General features: G+C 38.7%; 1 protein-coding gene across 1 annotated transcript in view; it reads left to right on the top strand.

Annotated features, from left to right (window-relative positions):
- TMEM135 (transmembrane protein 135) overlaps window positions 1-15,815 on the top strand; it is a 158,501-nt gene extending 142,686 nt beyond the window's left edge. The window contains exons 9-15 of the mRNA XM_072326849.1: window positions 1,358-1,427; window positions 6,009-6,176; window positions 8,538-8,601; window positions 9,331-9,407; window positions 11,014-11,112; window positions 11,774-11,841; window positions 13,317-15,815. Of these exons, the coding sequence (XP_072182950.1) occupies window positions 1,358-1,427; window positions 6,009-6,176; window positions 8,538-8,601; window positions 9,331-9,407; window positions 11,014-11,112; window positions 11,774-11,841; window positions 13,317-13,449 (679 nt within the window). The 3' untranslated portion in view covers window positions 13,450-15,815. The remainder of the gene's footprint in view (window positions 1-1,357; window positions 1,428-6,008; window positions 6,177-8,537; window positions 8,602-9,330; window positions 9,408-11,013; window positions 11,113-11,773; window positions 11,842-13,316) is intronic.
- Window positions 15,816-17,822: the final 2,007 nt, after the last annotated feature.

Here is a 17,822-nt window from a genome sequence, read left to right as displayed (position 1 = left end):
TTGAATTGAAAAATATAAGGAAAATCAGCAGTGCCTTTTCAGACAAGATTGTATTAGTAAAAAAAGATGACCTACAAAAAGAAGCAGTGAGCTGTGTGCAGATTCCTCTAGCTCAGTTGTTTATATCTGCTTTGTCTTAAATACTCCTTATTCAGTTTGTTAGCTCATAGCTCTTCTGTTGTTTGCTAAATGCTGGGATCAAGGGACTGTGTGTGAAGAAGAGTATTTTTTCCTTAAGGTTTTGAATCTCCCTACTCAGACATTCAGAAAACTTCCAGTTTTCAGTCCTAAGGCTCTCACAGCTTTCTCTTCCATATGGTTCTTTTCAATATAATTGAGTCTAAATGCCCGTAACCTGATCACATTCTCATTTCAATTTTTGCTACATAAACTGACCTCACAGATGATTTATGGCCATTGGACTTTATAGTACGTGATTCAAAACTTCCAAGATATTTGGCACAGTATATAAATTGTGTAATTTATTTTGTATTAAAACTTAAATATTTGGCTATAGCAAAATGTAACACTCAAACATGGTATGTCATTACTTCTTTATAATTGTATATTATGCAGGGCTAACAACTGCACAGTCTGGGAATCCCACCATCTCAAGCCAATCTTTCTTATACACTAAAGGTGAAATTTGCAGTTCTAAGTCAGAGTCACAAAACAAACCTACACAGTGGGTGAATTAGCCCAGAAGTGAAATGATTGTAATTGGAAGATGTCTCATGGGATAACTCTGTGCATTGCCTGCATTTCTTTCCAATGAACCTTGCAGTGCTATGAAAGACAGGACAAGGTGAAATGGGAGGCACTGGCACAGGTTGCCCAGAGGTGATGGAAGCCCTGTCCCTGGAGACATTCAAGGTCAGGTTGGATGGGGCTTTGAGCACCTGATGGAGCTGTATGTGTCTCTGTTCATTGCAGGGAGTTGAACTAGATGGCCCTTAAAGATCCCTTCCAGCTCAAATGATTTTATGATTCTATGTAGGGCTACAGATAATTGGTGAAATATACAGGCAGACTGGAAAGGGTGACACCCCTAGAGTTCTGTCCCATAGTTGCTCCCTGTTGCCCACAGCAGAAAATGTGTTGCTTAATTTTGTATTATAGGTGTAGCATGGCAAGAAAAGAGGTTGGATCAAAATAAATCTGCAGACACTTTTGCTGTACAACTAAAGTATTGTTTCCTTTTATTGCCCTTTTATGGTGTCATAAAAGCTCACAGTGCCCTTCGATGGTGGGAAAATAACACTTTATGGATTTTTGGGAAGAAAAATTTATGAAGTCTCCTGTTGATTAGACTGAAAACAGCTACAGGTTAATATGTGCTTCATTGTGCTTTTTGCAGGTGCAAACATGGCCCAAGGCATAGATGCTGTAAACACTATGAAGATAATTGCATCTCATATTGTATTAAAGTAAGTGCAGAAGTTAGACTGACAAACTCTGGCAAAGATGGGGTAAAATTCTTTGGTTGGAAAAAGTGTATAGTTCGGAAATGAGAAAGGAGTCTGTTACTTGTTCTTTCTCTATTGAAAATGTGACTAGCTTGAAAACACATTTTCTCAATTTGGGATGGGGCAGAGGTTAAAGTTTTCTTATCTCACAGATTGGCTGAAGTGAACGCATAACGTAAAACGTGTGGGAAAAATGGACGGGTGAGCGAGGAACTGAACTATGTGATGCACTCCGTTGCTGAGCCCACTTGTGACTCCACCCTAAATAAAGCACCTGGAATGTGCTGCTTTGGCAGTGCCATGCATACAGCTGTGGTGTCTGGCACACGAGGCTGGCTCTGGGCTCAGTCCCCCGTTCATTTATTTTAATGGCTCGGAGTAATGAGAGATTGCTCCCAGTTGCTGTGCACAGGAAGAGCTGGCCATGCCCAGTGGCAGAATTCATCCTCCTTTAGAGGAGTGCCGTGTAGGGGAGGCTGTTCTGGCTGACGTTGACTTGGCGCAGGTGGTACCACCTGCTGTGCCTTTTTTTAGGAGCTGGTAAGACTCCAAAAGATTTTGATCTCTTAATAAATCTCCTCATTTTTATTTATGCAGATGCAGAAAATGATTTGAGTGTTTTCAGATGCTGCCGATGTGTTCTGCTTATTTTTATCAAATTTGTTAGAATTTGCCTGGGTTGAATGTTGTGGCATTTTATCTTTTCTACTGGCGCACAAGGTAGTAGTAAATTTACCCACGCTTCAATATAAAATGATCTTGATCAGGGACTATGAAAAAACAGTAATCAGAAGGCAGAAATAAAGAGTATGAGACTGGAGTGGATTGCTTCCATGCATTTTTTTTTGCTTAATAATTTACCATATAAGCCAGAAATTTATAACACATTTCCTGTTGGTGGCACCCACATCCAGCCAGTGTGGTAAGTCATCATCATATGCACAAATGTCTAAGTAGTGCCCACCTTCCTGATGTCTGTTGGTTCCTGCTTTTTTGACAGTGGTATCTGTGAAGTGTTGCAGGTTTGGCAGTTGGATGGGTTTGTGATATTTTGCTGTTTCATATTAGATTTTTGTTCTCAACCTCTCACTACTCTCTCAGCCCACATGTGATCTCATTCATGGGCTGTGCCTTTTCTTTAGGGTGTAACATTTTGGGGACGCAGACTTTCCGCTTGCTTTGTGCTCGTTCAGTGCCTTGCCCAGTGTGTTTGCTATTCAGTGTCTCCTGGACACCTTTGTCCCCCTTATTTTAAGAGCTTGTATTGGGCATTATTCTCTGGGTACTCTATTTTACCCAGAGAGATCAGTGTCTGGCCCACCGTATGAACATCCAACACTAGTGAGATGTATGTTCAAAATGAGGAGTACAATCAAGCAGAAGTGATGTTATGGGTTGCTCTGGTTGCATTTCCAGATATCTGCTGATGTAACATCTCCTACCGTGCATCTGTTTTAAAGGATGCCTTTCTAACTTCAGCATGCTTCACTTTTACAGAAAGCGCTGGTTTTCATTACATATACATATTTATAGTAATTAGCTCTTAAATGCTGCTAGACCAGACTTTACTTTCTGAGTTTTTGTTTGTTTGTTTGTTTGTTTTTTTAATTAATGTTACCAAATTCCTAGGCAGTTTAGTAATCTCAGGCAAAATCCTTTCTCATTCTGTACTACATGCTAGCAGTATCTGAGTATACATCTGTAAGTACCCTAATAACCTTATTTTATTTTAGAAGCACAGCTAGAACAAAAGAGGAGATTTCTATTAGGGTACTACTTGTAGAATTGATACCCTTTTCCCTGTGAAAAACTTTCTTAATCTAGTGGGAAATTGGTTCTGTTTGTGATTTTATAAGTAAAAAGAGAGGTCATATTAAGGCAAGAGACCATCATGGCTGAGCCAAGACCTGCAGGTCATCAAACTGAAAAGCAAGAAGAAAATACACAGGCAATGGAAGCAGGGATGGGTAACCTGGGAGTAAAGGGCTGCTGCTAGGTTGTATAGGGATGGAGTCAGGAAGGCCCAACTGAAACTGGACTTGGGAAGGGGCACAAAGACGGATGAGAAAGGCTTCTGTGGATACATCAACTGGAAAAAGAAAGTCCAGGAGGACGTACCCCTCCGTGTAGTAAGCAACACTGGCAGGCTGGTAACAACAGACAAGGAGAAGGATGAGGTTTTGTAAATGCTTGAAGAGTGTGGCAGGCTACTGGAGACAGCTGAACAATATGTTTCTTTGTGACTCCTGTTGAACACAAAGAGGAAGCCTTTGCCTAAAGCAGTAGTCTTGTTGCCTCTTATTTTCTGTCAGTGCTGCTGATGAAAACAGGTGGCTCACACAAGAGATTTTATCATAGAGTCATAGAATGACTTGAGTTGGAAAGAACCTAAAACCCACCCAGTTCCAACCCCTGCCATGGGCTGGTTGCCCCCCCACCTGCTCGGGCTGCCCAGGGCCCATCCAACATGGCCTTGAGCACCGCCAGGGATGGGGCACACAGCAATCTGGGCAGCAATGCCAGGGCCTCACCACCCTCTGAGTAAAGAATTTCCTCTTAACATCTAACTTAAATTTTCCCCCTTTCAAATTGTTCCACTTTGTCCTATCACTGTCAGCCCTTGTGAAAATTAAAATCGCGCTCCCTCATGCTTATAAACTCTCTTCAGCTAATGGAAGGCACAGTAATGTTTCCCCAGAGCCTTCATTTCTCCAGGCTGAGCATGCCCAGCTCCCTCACTCTCTCTTCACAGGAGAGGTGCTCCAGCCTTCTGATGATCTTTGCAGTCCTTGTCTCAACTTGTTTCCTGAATTGAGGACCCCAGCACTTTCACTGTACTGCTACATCTAACTGATCTCAGTCACAACTTTAAATTGCTGTGGAGAAATGGCTTGTAGCCACTTCTGCTTCTTTCTTGTGCATCGAAACTAAGCCTTAATGCTGCAGCTCAGCACTTCTGAGTTCACTACTCATAAAATGGCAAATATAATTGACTGTCAGCAGGCACTGATGTTTACACGGTGTTCTTGTCCCTGTCTGAATGGTCTTTCCTACAGCTGGGAAAAAATTGTTACCTTATTGTTGTATGTTCTTTTGTTAGGGCTTTGATTGTAACTGGAGTGCTTAGGACTTTCTTTTTATATAATGGTACCTGGTATTGTAATCATCTTTTTGTGCTGGACGATAAGGGCTGTGTACTTTACAGCTGAGTACTTCTTTGTTGATAGTATGAATTTACGTTCGTCTTAATTTTGACATTTTAATTATACAAAATTCACAGTGCACTTAAAACTCTGCTTACTGTACATACCTCTCAGTAGGCGTTTTCATTATAGGATTGCAAAGCACTGGGTTGGTAGCACAGTACAATTTACACACCTTTAAAAGTAGCAGAGGAAGAAATGGAATATTTTCGTGCGTAGTTATTGGATCCACTGGATGACACAAAATAGTTTCTTCCACTCGATTCCTGTAAACCGCTTCTTGAGTAGCAGCTCAGGGAGAGTAATTGTTTCAAGAAGTTTACTGCTGGATGTTTGAGCAGAATAAAGTTTTATGAGCTTGATGATGCATTAGGAAGTTCTGCAGGAGGCAAAGATGTTTTGAGTTTCTGAGCTGGAAAGGTTGCTCAATCCAAGTTTCTTCTGGTTACAACTGTCTCTGGGGTTATCTCAAAGATCCAAAAAAACAGGCTGCAGAAATTATGAGCATTGTGTGCTGCCTGATTTGCCAACGATGAGTGCACAGCATTCTCATAGTTTTCAGATGAGGTATCTACCAACCAAACAACGGATAGATTTTATTCAGAATTCTCCTAGAAGTTCAGCCATAGGGTAAAAACGATGATAGGAAGCTCGGGAGGAAGTTACAAGAGACTGGGGAAAAGGATTTGAAGAAAAACAGTCAGCGTAGTTCTGTGATATCAAATAGCAGATCTATGTCTAAGGTGAAATAGTAGGAAAAAATAATTTGAGCCAACGTTATTCTTTTGCAATAGCAAAATCTCCTGTCCATGTTTGGCCTTGATCTTACTGCAGAGCTCACTGAGGCTCCGATTTGGTTGAGGGAATGTACATGAGTGTGTGCCAAGCCATTGGGGTCAGTTTCTAATTCTCCCACTTTCTGAAATTTATGTTGTGTGGACTTTTTACTGCTTTAGTGCTTTCTTGAGACATTTGAGTGTAGAAGTGCTCTCTTTTCCCATCACATTGCTTTCCTCTGTGTACCCATTTGTGGTTAAAAGCCAGTCAATAACACAGAAGGGAAACCATCAGGATGATTTGAAGGGACAGAATTTTAGAGCAGAAGACAAATAGAATTTGCCTTTTGAGGCCTTTGAGGTATTCACAGAAATTAAAAGAGAGTCACTTGTTTATTACTTTATTGCCTTTGTTGCTAGGGAATCAGGAAAACAATACTGAAGATGGGAATGCATTTTATGTAGTATATGCAGTATGAGTTTTAAACTGCTTTTAAAGTACTTCTCTAGACAATCTTGGTTTTCCTTCTTCTGAATTTGCGGTTTCTTCTTGTTTCTTCTAGGGCTTCATTAGGATGTTTAGCATTGGTTACCTGATCCAGTGCTGCCTTCGGATTCCATCCACCTTCCGGCATCTGTTTACAAAGCCATCCCGGCTACTTTCACTCTTCTACAACAAGGAAAATTTCCAGCTTGGAGCTTTTCTGGGATCTTTTGTCAGTATATACAAAGTAAGCTTAAAACATGTAGAGTGACAATTGCCACGTGTTTTATTTTGCTTCTTAGAATATCAGGAAGATACTCTTCTAACTGGCATTGGCTTCTACAGAATGGTACTGACAGTTCTGTAGTATTCTGGTCATCAAGCTGTAAACAGTAAAATGGTCTTCCATTCATTCTGTGTTTTTTTCTGTGTGTGTTATTTCTGAATAAACCGGATAGATTTTGCAGCATGGTATTGATATCATGAGATAAGAGGTACTCAGATTCCAAAGGGACTTTGTGTTATGGAAACACATTGTAGTGCAGACACGAGCAGTGACTGCAGTAGCAGCATTGCTGCCAAAGAGAAGCCATTTGCAGATTCTTTGGCTCAAATGTCTGGAATCATTACTTGATGCTGAGTAGAAGGAGCACGCACAATATACATCATGCACAATTGAGATTACACTTACCACTTGGAAATCAACCCTTCTGCACCGTTAGAAGATGACAGATTGTGAACTGATACACATTCATTCAGCATTGTTGAAGTTAATTGATTTATGTGTGCTAATGCCAAGCAGAATGTGAACAAGCCAAGGGAGAGGATGTGGCAAAGCACGCTTCTCAAGTTTTTGCACCTTGATGTTGTTAATCACATGTGCAGTTTTTCAACTGCCCCTTTAGTTGCTCTCTAAAGATAATTCTGTATTATTCATGGTGCACATTGCTAACCTGAAATTAAATGAAAACCAAGCAAATCAGGATCTCATTTGAATTGCCATTGTTTTGAGATACCAGAACTTTTAAGATTTAAAACTGTAATGGTGAAGTACAAATGGGCTCTTCAGACTGCATTTGAAAATCAGATTTTTACTGCAATTTTACTAAAAGTGCCTCTGGGGAATAAAAACATCTAAATTACAAAATCTGAAGTGATTTTCACTTACTTTAAAGCCTCCAACTACAAAGCATAGTCTAGTTTCATGAATATTCGTTTCATGAGACTGACACACTCTGACCTTTATTTGTTATTTATTAAGTAGGTGCTTTCTGTTATTGTTAACATTCCATAATTTATACTGATTTGAGTTGCATTATGTTTTTCTTACAGTTTCAGATAAGCATGTAGGGCTGTAGAGATCCTAATCACTGCAAAAGATTGGATCTTGATGCATTTTGAACCTGAGGGCAGACTGAAATGCCTTTGTAGACCTGCACTAGCTGTACTATTAATATTTTGTGTCCCCCTTTCTATAAATTATTGCCAGCAAACATGGTTTTATAGAAAATAAATCAGCTGTGTCAGCCTGGTTTCCCTTTTTAAATAAGATTACAGTTTTGATTAGTAAAGTTGACTGTCATAATTCAATTTTGGGACAACATACACATTTGCTTCTGAATTTTTTTCATGTCAATGTTTTTTCAAGACTTGGAAATAACACAGTGAATTCAGCTGAGGGTCACCAAGGTGATTTGAGGATTGGGTCATCGGATGTGAAAGGAAAGACTGGGAAAACTAGGTCTTAAGCTGGAGTAAAAAATGGCTCATGGGACATCTTACTGCTATTTACACCTCGTGGAGGGTGCAGAGAAGACAGAGGCAAATTGCTTTTGGAGTGTGCAGTAACAGGATGAAAGGAGATGGACACAAGATGAAATACAAGAGATTCTGATGGGATACAAGGAAATGTTAAAGGGTTGCCCGCTAAGGCTGTATGGTCTTTATGTGTGGAGATACTCAGAACGCAATTGGATGATGAGTTCCTGAGCAGCCTGCTTTAATTAGATCTGGAGACTGGACTAGATGATCTCCAAAGGTCTTTTCCAAAATAAATTGTTCTTTGATTCCATGAAAAGCACATTAGATGGGTTAAGAGGCTGAAATTCATCTCAAATTAGACACTAACAGTCTATCATACAGAATTGTGTACTGTTGTCCCAGAGCCATCAGCGCTGGATCTGACTCTACAGTCAAGTCTTGAGCCATTTGGAAGCAAACAGATTTGCCAGGGATAAAATTTGGCAGCAAAGTATGGATTTCCAAAACAACTGAAAAAGAAACAATACAGAGGATGTGATGGACTTCTCATGTGAAAGAGTCAAGGCAACCACATCAAAGGAAGATGCTCTCAGTTCAAAATTAGCTTTACTTATCACACGTGAATTAGATTGGTATTCAAACTAGATTGTTCTGCTCTGCAGTTCTGAAAGAAATAGTAACAGTGAACAACTAAAGTGCTTTAGGTGGTGTAGATTATGTTTATTACAACAGCATACACTTAATCCATGCTGTGGGTTGTACTACTAGCTTATAGCAGATAATCTACAGTCTATGAATCCCAAAAGAGAAATGCAAGGGGCTCACTCTGCTGTCTGCTCACCTGCAGGGTACAAGCTGCTTCCTGCGCTGGGTACGCAACCTAGATGATGAGCTTCACGCGCTTGTAGCTGGTGAGTCCATTGTAAGAAAGCTACATAGGCTCTGTTGGGGTTCTACAAGTATTTATTTTGCTCATAGCTGGATGTCTGTCTCCCGTTCCCTTTCCAGAGTTAGATGATAAAAGCAGGACTGTATATATTTATGTTGTGTCAGTAGTGTTTGAAATATGAAAAACGTAGTGTTTCAAGTATTTTCAGATATAGGTTGGCATTAAAATTGTAAGGTAGATTCAGCCAAGTGTTCTTTCTGTCCAGCTTCTTGGACTATAAATTATCATATGCACAGATGTAAATTTATCCTTTATTTTCCAAATGTTTTGATTTGAGGTTTCAATACTGCCTCTTCCATACCTGGTGGAATATACATTTGAAAGAATGGGCTCCACTGGATCCAGAGAAAGACCCTTTTGCAGTGAAATCTGTGTAGTGTTGGAGGCCCTTCCCCCTTATTTATGCACCTATCACCTTGTAGATCCTCAGAGGTCTCTCTTGTTTGTGGGATGAGGGAGGAGATTTGAGCCTGTGTGCCTGATGGTTGAATGACAGCTGTATTTCAGGGTTGTTTTTCTGTTGTTTCTTTTTTACTGACACAAACCATATTTTGATGGGCAGCACCAGAACGTCACTGATTTTTTTTTTGTGGTAGCTACAGAAAGCATAATCTTTTGTAACATCTGTTGAGCTGATGTACTATGACTGCAGCAGTAAATGACAATAGTGCTTATTTTCTAACTGTTACAGGGTGTCTAGCTGGAATTTCTATGATGTTCTACAAAAGTACTACTATCTCTATGTATCTGGCATCCAAACTAGTAGAGGTAAGATGTTGTCCTCAGAACATAGCTCTTTCTTTTAGCTTCACTGAACTTCATAGGCTTTGAATATTGAGACTGTGTTTTCCTAGGTGTGTACCAAGTGGCAGTGCCATTCTGTGGTCTCATTTCCTTCTTGTTTTCCTTTGCATGTTTCATTTTAAATGTTCTTTATCAGCTGCTCTTCATGAATATTTGCCACAATTATTGTTCATCTGCTTTCTTTGTAGCTCTTCGCTTTGTAGCTTTTGCACATTTCAAAATCTGAAAGTTCCAAGAATGTGGATTTTGTCTCTTTTGCTAGAAACATAAATCAGAACTAGCCCTTAATTGCAGATTTATTGCCAAAAGCTACAGCTCAACTTCCTGCCTTTGTTCCATAATTTTGGCACTCAGCTGTGTGAGATAACTCAAAATAGCCTAGGTTTTAGACTATAGCTGAAGTTGTTTGTCAGTATACTTCAACTGATTGAATTCCTGGCATTGCAGAGATCTTTGTTCTACTTACCATTTGGCTAATTTGAAATATTTCGATTAGTTTAGAAGCCCGGGAAAGAAAAAAATTAAGAAGGTTTGTAGAACTCTGTACATTGATTATACTTTGCTAACAAGCTTTTCATTTCTTACTGTGACTTTTCCATAGTATCAGAACGTTGCCCCACTTGTTTCCCCAGCAGCACCACTGGAATAATTTGACAGCGTTCTCCTGTTATGCTTCATCTCCAAATCACTAAGCTTTCTCCTGCAAATGTCAAGGGCCTCATTCCTTACTGATATTTAAGCACCACCATTAATTGCGCTGAATTCGTTTGAAAAATGGAAAAAGAAGGAATCTATTATTCTCTTAAAAATGAGATTAAACATAAAAAGAGAAGTAATCCTCTGCTTATGCTTTTTCCCTGCATTCCTAGATCAGGCTCTGAAAGGAGTTCACAGAGTGCTTATATAAAAGCAACTGTGAGTTATCCATATCGACTCCTTTGGAACATCAATTGGAAAAGAAAAAAAACAACCAACAAAACACCATAACAACAGCATCTTGTATTGCCGATGGTTTTCTCTGGACTTTGAGACATTGTGGCTGCAGTGCTGTGTGCACTTCTTTTTTTTTTTTAAACTACTTTTATCGTCTTATGCAAGCCAAGGGTAACTGACCAAAGAGGCGTGTGCTGCTTTGGAAGGTCAAGCTGTGCTCAGGAAAATAAACTCTACATGTTTTCTCAGAAATAAAAGTATGTGATTTCAAGCTGTTTAAGAACAGTGAATATTCACTTTGTTGGAATACTTCTTGCTTTATTCTTTTGCTTTTCTCAATTGAGAAGTTCATCCTAGCAAGCTTTGCTTTTATTTTTCTCTTTTTAAGATATAAACAGCCCTTTTAACACTCCCAGCTGTTGCTAAGTCCTGTTCAATGTGTGTGTGGCCACTCGTTTTATTGATCGTAGATAACTTCTGTAAGCTAATTCAATCAATGTCACATTTGTGGACGTATATGAAAATATAAGAGCATGAGTTAGTAATGCTGGCACATTCTGAAAATGTAAAACAAAGGACATGTAAAAAGCAATTTATTTTTTTGTTTTCATTCCAAGTATTCTGTTTCTTTTTATAGACAATATACTTCAAAGGCATTGAAGCAGGGAAGGTCCCCTATTTTCCTCATGCAGACAGCGTCATCTATGCCATTTCTACATCAATATGTTTTCAGGCAGTAAGTATATTGTCTTCTAATAGAATAGGAAGTTCGTCTAGTTTAACTGAGATGCCAATGGAATGAGGACCATCAGTGTACAGTGAAAGATGTGACTGGCAAGATAGTTGTGGATCCTACAACCTATTTTTGAGTGTCACTGTGGGAAGATTGTTTCTACAACTCATATTTCAAATAGGCTTAGAACTATGTTACACAAAGCACTGAATTCTTTGGAAAATATCCCAAAACACATTGACTCAGGAGACTTTATTAAATGTAGGGTCTTTCATCAACATATGAAAGGACCATTTCTCAAGGAGGAAAACAATATATTGTAATATTTCATGTTTCTTCTTAATTAACTGGAGGTTTTCCCTGTCAGCTAACTTGAAATAAAGTTGCCCATTTGCAAGAATCTGCAAAAATTAGCAGTTTTGAAGTTTTACATTTGAAACAAGCAGTAGTTACTCTCTTTTGACTTTTCTGAGTCAATTATGAACCCTCATCTTCAGCCCCTTTCCTGGCTTCATCAATGATAAAAGCTCCTTTTCAGCATCACCTAATTTACTCTACACTTTTCCATTTCTTTATTGATCCCTGGATTTGGCAACATAACGTATCAGAACAGGCTCTCCCCTGACCAGGCACAGCTGGCTCTTACAGTTTATTCTCCTTGTAGGCTGTCATGGAAGTTCAGAACCTGAGACCTTCATACTGGAAATTCCTTTTACGACTAACAAAGGGCAGGTATGCACTCAGGGTATTTTACATCTTTCTTAAACATACCATTGATCACATTCCACTTTCTGTGTCATTCTTCGTCAACAGCATAGCTGTAGCAGTACATTTGGGCTTATTAATTGAACATTTACTTTGTTTTTCAAGCAGCTTCCAGTCCACTTGATGTTTTTGACAGTTGGGTTAGTCTAATGGCAGGAGCAAAGACTTAAATCTGGTTAAGATTCTTTAGCAGATGAGAATGTAACCGGAGGGCTTTTTTTTAATCTTTAGTTTCACTTGGAAAGGTGGAATGCTTTCAGGTTTCAGTGGAAATGAAGAACCCAGTAAACAATTAGAGAAGCTGATGAAATCACTTAATGCAGTGACCTACAGCTTGATATTACTATGTGTTTAAAAGTATTAATTGAAAATTTCTAGTAGTTCTGCAGGACACTTTGAATATTTGGCAGTTTTTTTTATGGAACTGCTATTTCAGTTTGAAAAGAATGGTTTTCATGGAAAACTAATGCCTAATTTTCACTGATTTTAACCACGAATTTACACTGCAGTATCTTAAAATGCTTATCTTTTAAAATAGATTTTGCTCTATTTGAATTATAAAAATACAGTCTGGTGAAGTGTGCAATATTATATGGGTACACTTTAAGGCAGAAGCAAAGCATCAAAACTGTGCTAAGAGCAGTGTATGAATGGGACTATTAAAGGTAACGTCTCGATAATCCTGAGAGTTCCTTTCAGTCCTTTGGATACAACCTACTTAATTGAGGGACAGCACTGAGAGGAGGCTCTGTCTCTGTCTAGACTGTAAAAATAGAAGAGAGATCAGAGGCCATTCCCTGGAGCGTGTTGAACCTACACGCCCCGGCACACAACACGCTATTAGGTGGACATCAGGTGACTTAACACATTGCTGGACATTGTGGGTAGCTCTCTCAGGATGCCTGGAAGCAATCCATAGGCAACCTCTGAGGCTGTGTAAACATGATATGGGAGATGATGTCAGTGCAGATGTCCAGCTTTGGCTGTGTTTTTCTCTCTTGTGCTAATCATAAGATTGCTTTAGTTGACAGAGAAGATGGAATAGTAGTTCTGCTCATTTATTTCACCTGAAGCAAATGGCTGTAATAATAATTTTGACACTCTCTGTAGTGGCAGATTATTTTGATATTTCATAGGTCATTCGCTCAATGGTTTTGAAGAGTAAAGAGATGAAAATAACACTCAATAAATTGTTACACAGACTTAGGTATGGACAGACTTTGCTCTGCTACAGCAGGAAAGACAGCAGTGTATCTCGTTTGGACTTTTTTTTGTAGAGTTAAAAGTAGAAGGGAGCTCTCTCCCTTTTTATATAAGTCATGTTTTATAAATCATAATGACACCAAAGTCAAATGTTGATGGGTTGGCATTTATTTATTCATTTATTTATTGTATAAATAAATGAATGATCTGCTCACTCTCTCATGTTTGTGCTTTCTCAGGTTTGCTTTGATGAACAGGAAAGTTTTAGATGTATTCGGTACTGAAGCATCCAGGAACTTCAAGGATTTCACACCTAAGCTTGACCCAAGATACACTGTTGTGCCACCAGAGCTACCTCTGGAGCTGTCTTGAGAATGAGAGTGCACCTTGTCATTGAATGTGATCAGCGTTTTGTCCTGAAAAGTTGAATAACTTAACAGTAATGTATATGGAGGAGGGCTTGGGCTCCACTTCAGTATTATTTCAATGAGAAATGCTTATTACCAATCAAAAGTACTGGAGCTTTGTAGGAAGGTGTGGCTTAGTGATTAAGCCTCTTCCACATACAGAACTTATTTCTGGGTTACTGTAGTTGGCTGACAGTATGGTAGATTCCTGAATGAATTAAACAGATGAGTAATATATTTAGAAGTAAAACATACATAAAACACAAATATGCATCATAATTTAAAAAAATTTATTCATACCAGTGGAATACTTCTTGGTAAAACTAAAAGTAATTTCAAAGTTAGAAGGGAAGATGTATGGCATACGTTAGGTCCAGAATTTCACCTGATCTTAAAGCTATTGCAGTCTGGCGAAAAAGTCTCCTTGGCTTTCCCAATTGCGTCTCTGATTTATCTCAGAGGAGCCACTGCCCACTCATTATTTAAAATGACAATATTTTTACACAGCTGTGGTTGCAAACTAAGGCATTCCTTAGTGAAAAAAAGAAAGAAAGAAAGAAAGAAAGAAAGAAAGAAAGAAAGAAAGAAAGAAAGAAAGAAAGAAAGAAAGAAAGAAAGAAAGAAAGAAAGAAAGAAAGAAAGAAAGAAAGAAAGAAAGAAAGAAAGAAAGAAAGAAAGAAAGAAAGAAAGAAAAAAAAAAGAAACAGAAACAGAAAAAGAAAATATAAGAAGTGCATTGGTACACAAATCACATTCCAGGGCTGTAAATCGCAGTGACGATATGGAAAACAGACAAGGAAAATAAAAAGGCAATACCAGCGAGTTGTGCGTAAGGAGCAGCAGGGTGTGGTGGTTTGCATCTGCCAAGTGGAAAATGACAAAACAGGCAGGGGAAGGAATGAAATGTTTCAGCCTCCGAGATGGTACTAGAAACAGCAGTTACAAAAATAAAAACCGAGAACCAAACCAAACAAAAATCCTCCAGAATATACTAAAATTAAATGTTTGTTTTTAAAGTGCTCAACATTGTCCCTTTAGATGGCATTGGCTGGTTTGTCAAGCAGTATTTCCAGTGGCCTTTAGAACGGAACTGACCTCTGAGGTTAGGTTGTTTTGACGATCATATTGATAGCATTTTTTTCCTTGTATTTGGTGCAGAATGGTTTTCTATTGCCCATCACACAGCCATAATTATGACAGTTACATTAAATTTAATCTACTCAATGCAAGTAAATACCTATTCAGATTCCATCTCATTTTTATCCTACATATTTCTATATATACTAACTTGTGTTCTAAAGCAAGACCTTGACATTCTAATTGCCTTCTTGCTTCTTGGCTTTTTCTTTCCTAGCCTAGTGAATGGTGTTTGTTGCTCTAGAACTTAATGGAAGGTTGAACTATGTTCGCATTCAAATGAAAAGACACATGGTAAGCCAGGGAGTAAAAGCTAAACTATGTTGCACGTATTCTAAGAAGAAGAAAAAAAAAGAAGAAGAAATCAGTGTTTCTGTTGGAAGTCTGTCAGATAATATGAATTGGATTAATTAATAGAATCCTTGTCTCTCAACACTGTAATCCTACCCCAGCATTATGCGTATTTTAAATCTCATTAGTTTAATTTCATATTACTAACCAAAAAGTAATTTTATTGAATTTACAGAGCTATCAGGAAAATTGTACCAGTCTGAGCACAAAATCTACTTCATCAGCTGCTGAAACAGTGATTCTCTATCATTGTTACTTCACACTTTTAAAACACCAGATGTCTGAGTTAGTGTGAATGAAGTTCTGCACGCCAGTTCGCAAGCACTATTTTATTGCTGGAAATACTATTTTGAAATTCCTCAGAAGGAAATAAAACCGAGTTCAAGAAGGAGTTTAAAAGGATTGTAACAGGTTTGTAGTGTTTTTCCACTGGAATATGGTCTAAAATATTTGACCGTGTAAATTCTGAGAAGTTATATATTTTAGGTAACATGTTAGAACTCACACTCTATCTTATGAATGCTTTCTAGTATAAATAACTACATGCTGTTCTCAAACTTCAAGATATTTTATAAATGGATTAATTTTCTTCACTGGAATGATATTGTGATTGTTTCTCAATTTGAGTTGAAAAAAACAAACATCCAAGTCCTACATCTCAGCAGCTACAAGTTTTGTCTAAGTTTTCTTGCTTTCAAACTTCAGTCCTTGTTTTATTTTCATGTAATATAAAAAAAATAAATAAATAAATTATTTTTATTCAAATCAAATATATGTAAGGAAAAAAAAAAAAAAAAAAAAAGAGTAAAATCCGAATGTTTTTTCCCAGTAATAAAGAATTGCTGCTTGAAAAAAGTGACTTTTTCTTTATGTTGTTGTTAAGCTATCTGGAATCATGAGTGGTGAGTACTCTGACTGAGGATTGCTGGGCATGTGACCAAGCATTTGTATTATGCATGGTTAGAAAATAAAGCCCTGTCACAGTGGAAGTGAAAAGGTAATGCAAAACCAGTTCAGCTGGCAGCTTCTGCTCTGCACTTTCATGTTCAGTTGGAAAAAATTGGTTGACACCATTTAATCTTTCTTTTCTAAACAGAGAAAGCCACATAGCCTGTCCTTGAAGTGGGGAAGGGCTGCGCGCCTCCAACTGTGGCAGTGCTGTGTAGTTGGCTGGTTGGGCCTCGTGTGATTGAACCAGCAGTGTTCCTTCCCACTTGATGTGGCACAGCTATCGATTTATGTTTTTATATCATCTGATGGTTATCTGTGTGATCACCTCCAGCATCTTGCAGTAGAAGTTGATTTTGCAGAGGAATCCTGGAGGAGTCATTCAAGAGATGGTGGGAATGAGGACCATCAGAATACACCGAAAAGATGTGATTAATGTTGTGTTATATATACTTTGCAGAAGTATATTGTAATTCCTACCTCAGTTGATAGATACTCATTTTTATTCTTTGCCTACCAGCTTTCAGCTGATTTTTGTGCCATGTGAGATTGATTCCATTGCAAACTTCTGTCACTTTTCCTAGTCCTTGCTGGAGGTGATGCTGAAGGTGCTGGCATCCAAGATCCACTAAAGAAGACGAATTCTATTACAGAATCATTCTCATTCTGAAAACATTTGCAGATTTGCAAGATTTATGTGCTATAGAGGTTTCCAGCAGTAGATGTTTTGTCTCTTTAGAGATCTATTAATAAAAGCAAATAGTAGGTAAAAATGACTCGTTTTTGTACATAGTTCCATCACAGCTCATGAAGAAAGGAAGCAAAATATCAGAACTTTTTCAGTACAGATGGATCGACTTCACTGCTGAAGGTAAAAGCTTGAACGGCAATGCATTCCCTCACGCCTGGGTCTCCAGGATAGTCTTGAAGTCATGGCCTGTTGGAGGCATCTCTCCTGGCAAGGCTGTTCTTAGAAAATGATACATTTCTGCTGCGTGGTTGAGAAGCCTTATGTTCCTCTAGTATCGTTTCTCCACCTCAATGGTAACCAAGATGCTTTCCATAACACGGACAATCTTGTTTTCCTTGCAGCTTCCTGCAGTCCTTCATATGCAGAGCTTTTTGTCTCTTCTGGTCTCAGCTACGGGACATTTCTGAGAACTGTCAGTAAAACTCAATTCTCAGAAAACGTTGTGTTGTTCCCATTCTCCTGTGAGAGTTTGCCTTCCTTTTGCTCACGCCACCATGTTCTTGTATTTTTAGGAAGTGGGAAGGGTTCCATTTCAGATGCTCGCTGGCATCCCTGACAGGGATATGTGGTTTGAGCTCACCTATGCTTGGTGAATAAAACGTTCAGGACAGCCCATGTGAGGATATTTCAGTTTCATTTAGTCATGTTGAAATGGACTTGTACCACCTGGGACATGGCACTCAGCTTTTGCAGCTGGTAGACTTTGTCCTTCCGTAACCATCAGATGCGAGACTCAGTTTTACCAACAGACTTCCCTAAACACAGCAGGGAACAAATGTGAATTAGCATCCACTTTGATCAGAGGAATTTTTTTTTTATTACTCCTTGAACAAACCAGGGAGTTTTTCGCTTGCAAATTAACACAGAAGGAGGTCAGAAGAATTTTACATATTAATGCTAAGCTTTGCCCATGGTGGAAGAGGCTGATTTGAAGTCCTGCAGGGTGATTAATCTTCCCAGGCCCATGGAATCCAATCGATGTTGTCCCCTTCAGCTGCCATAGCAGAGATGTGGGAATCATAGAAACACTGAGGTTGGAAAACGACCTCTGAGATCATCTAGTCCACCCATTCCCCACCATGCCCACTAACCATGCCCTTTGGTGTCACACTTCCACAGATCTTGAACTCCCCAAAGGGATGACAACTCCA

This window comes from Excalfactoria chinensis, chromosome 1 (assembly GCF_039878825.1).
Source record: "Excalfactoria chinensis isolate bCotChi1 chromosome 1, bCotChi1.hap2, whole genome shotgun sequence".
In the NCBI taxonomy this organism is placed as follows: Eukaryota; Metazoa; Chordata; class Aves; order Galliformes; family Phasianidae; genus Excalfactoria; species Excalfactoria chinensis.
Note: the sequence above shows the minus strand (reverse complement) of the source record. Positions and strands in the feature narration are given on the sequence as shown.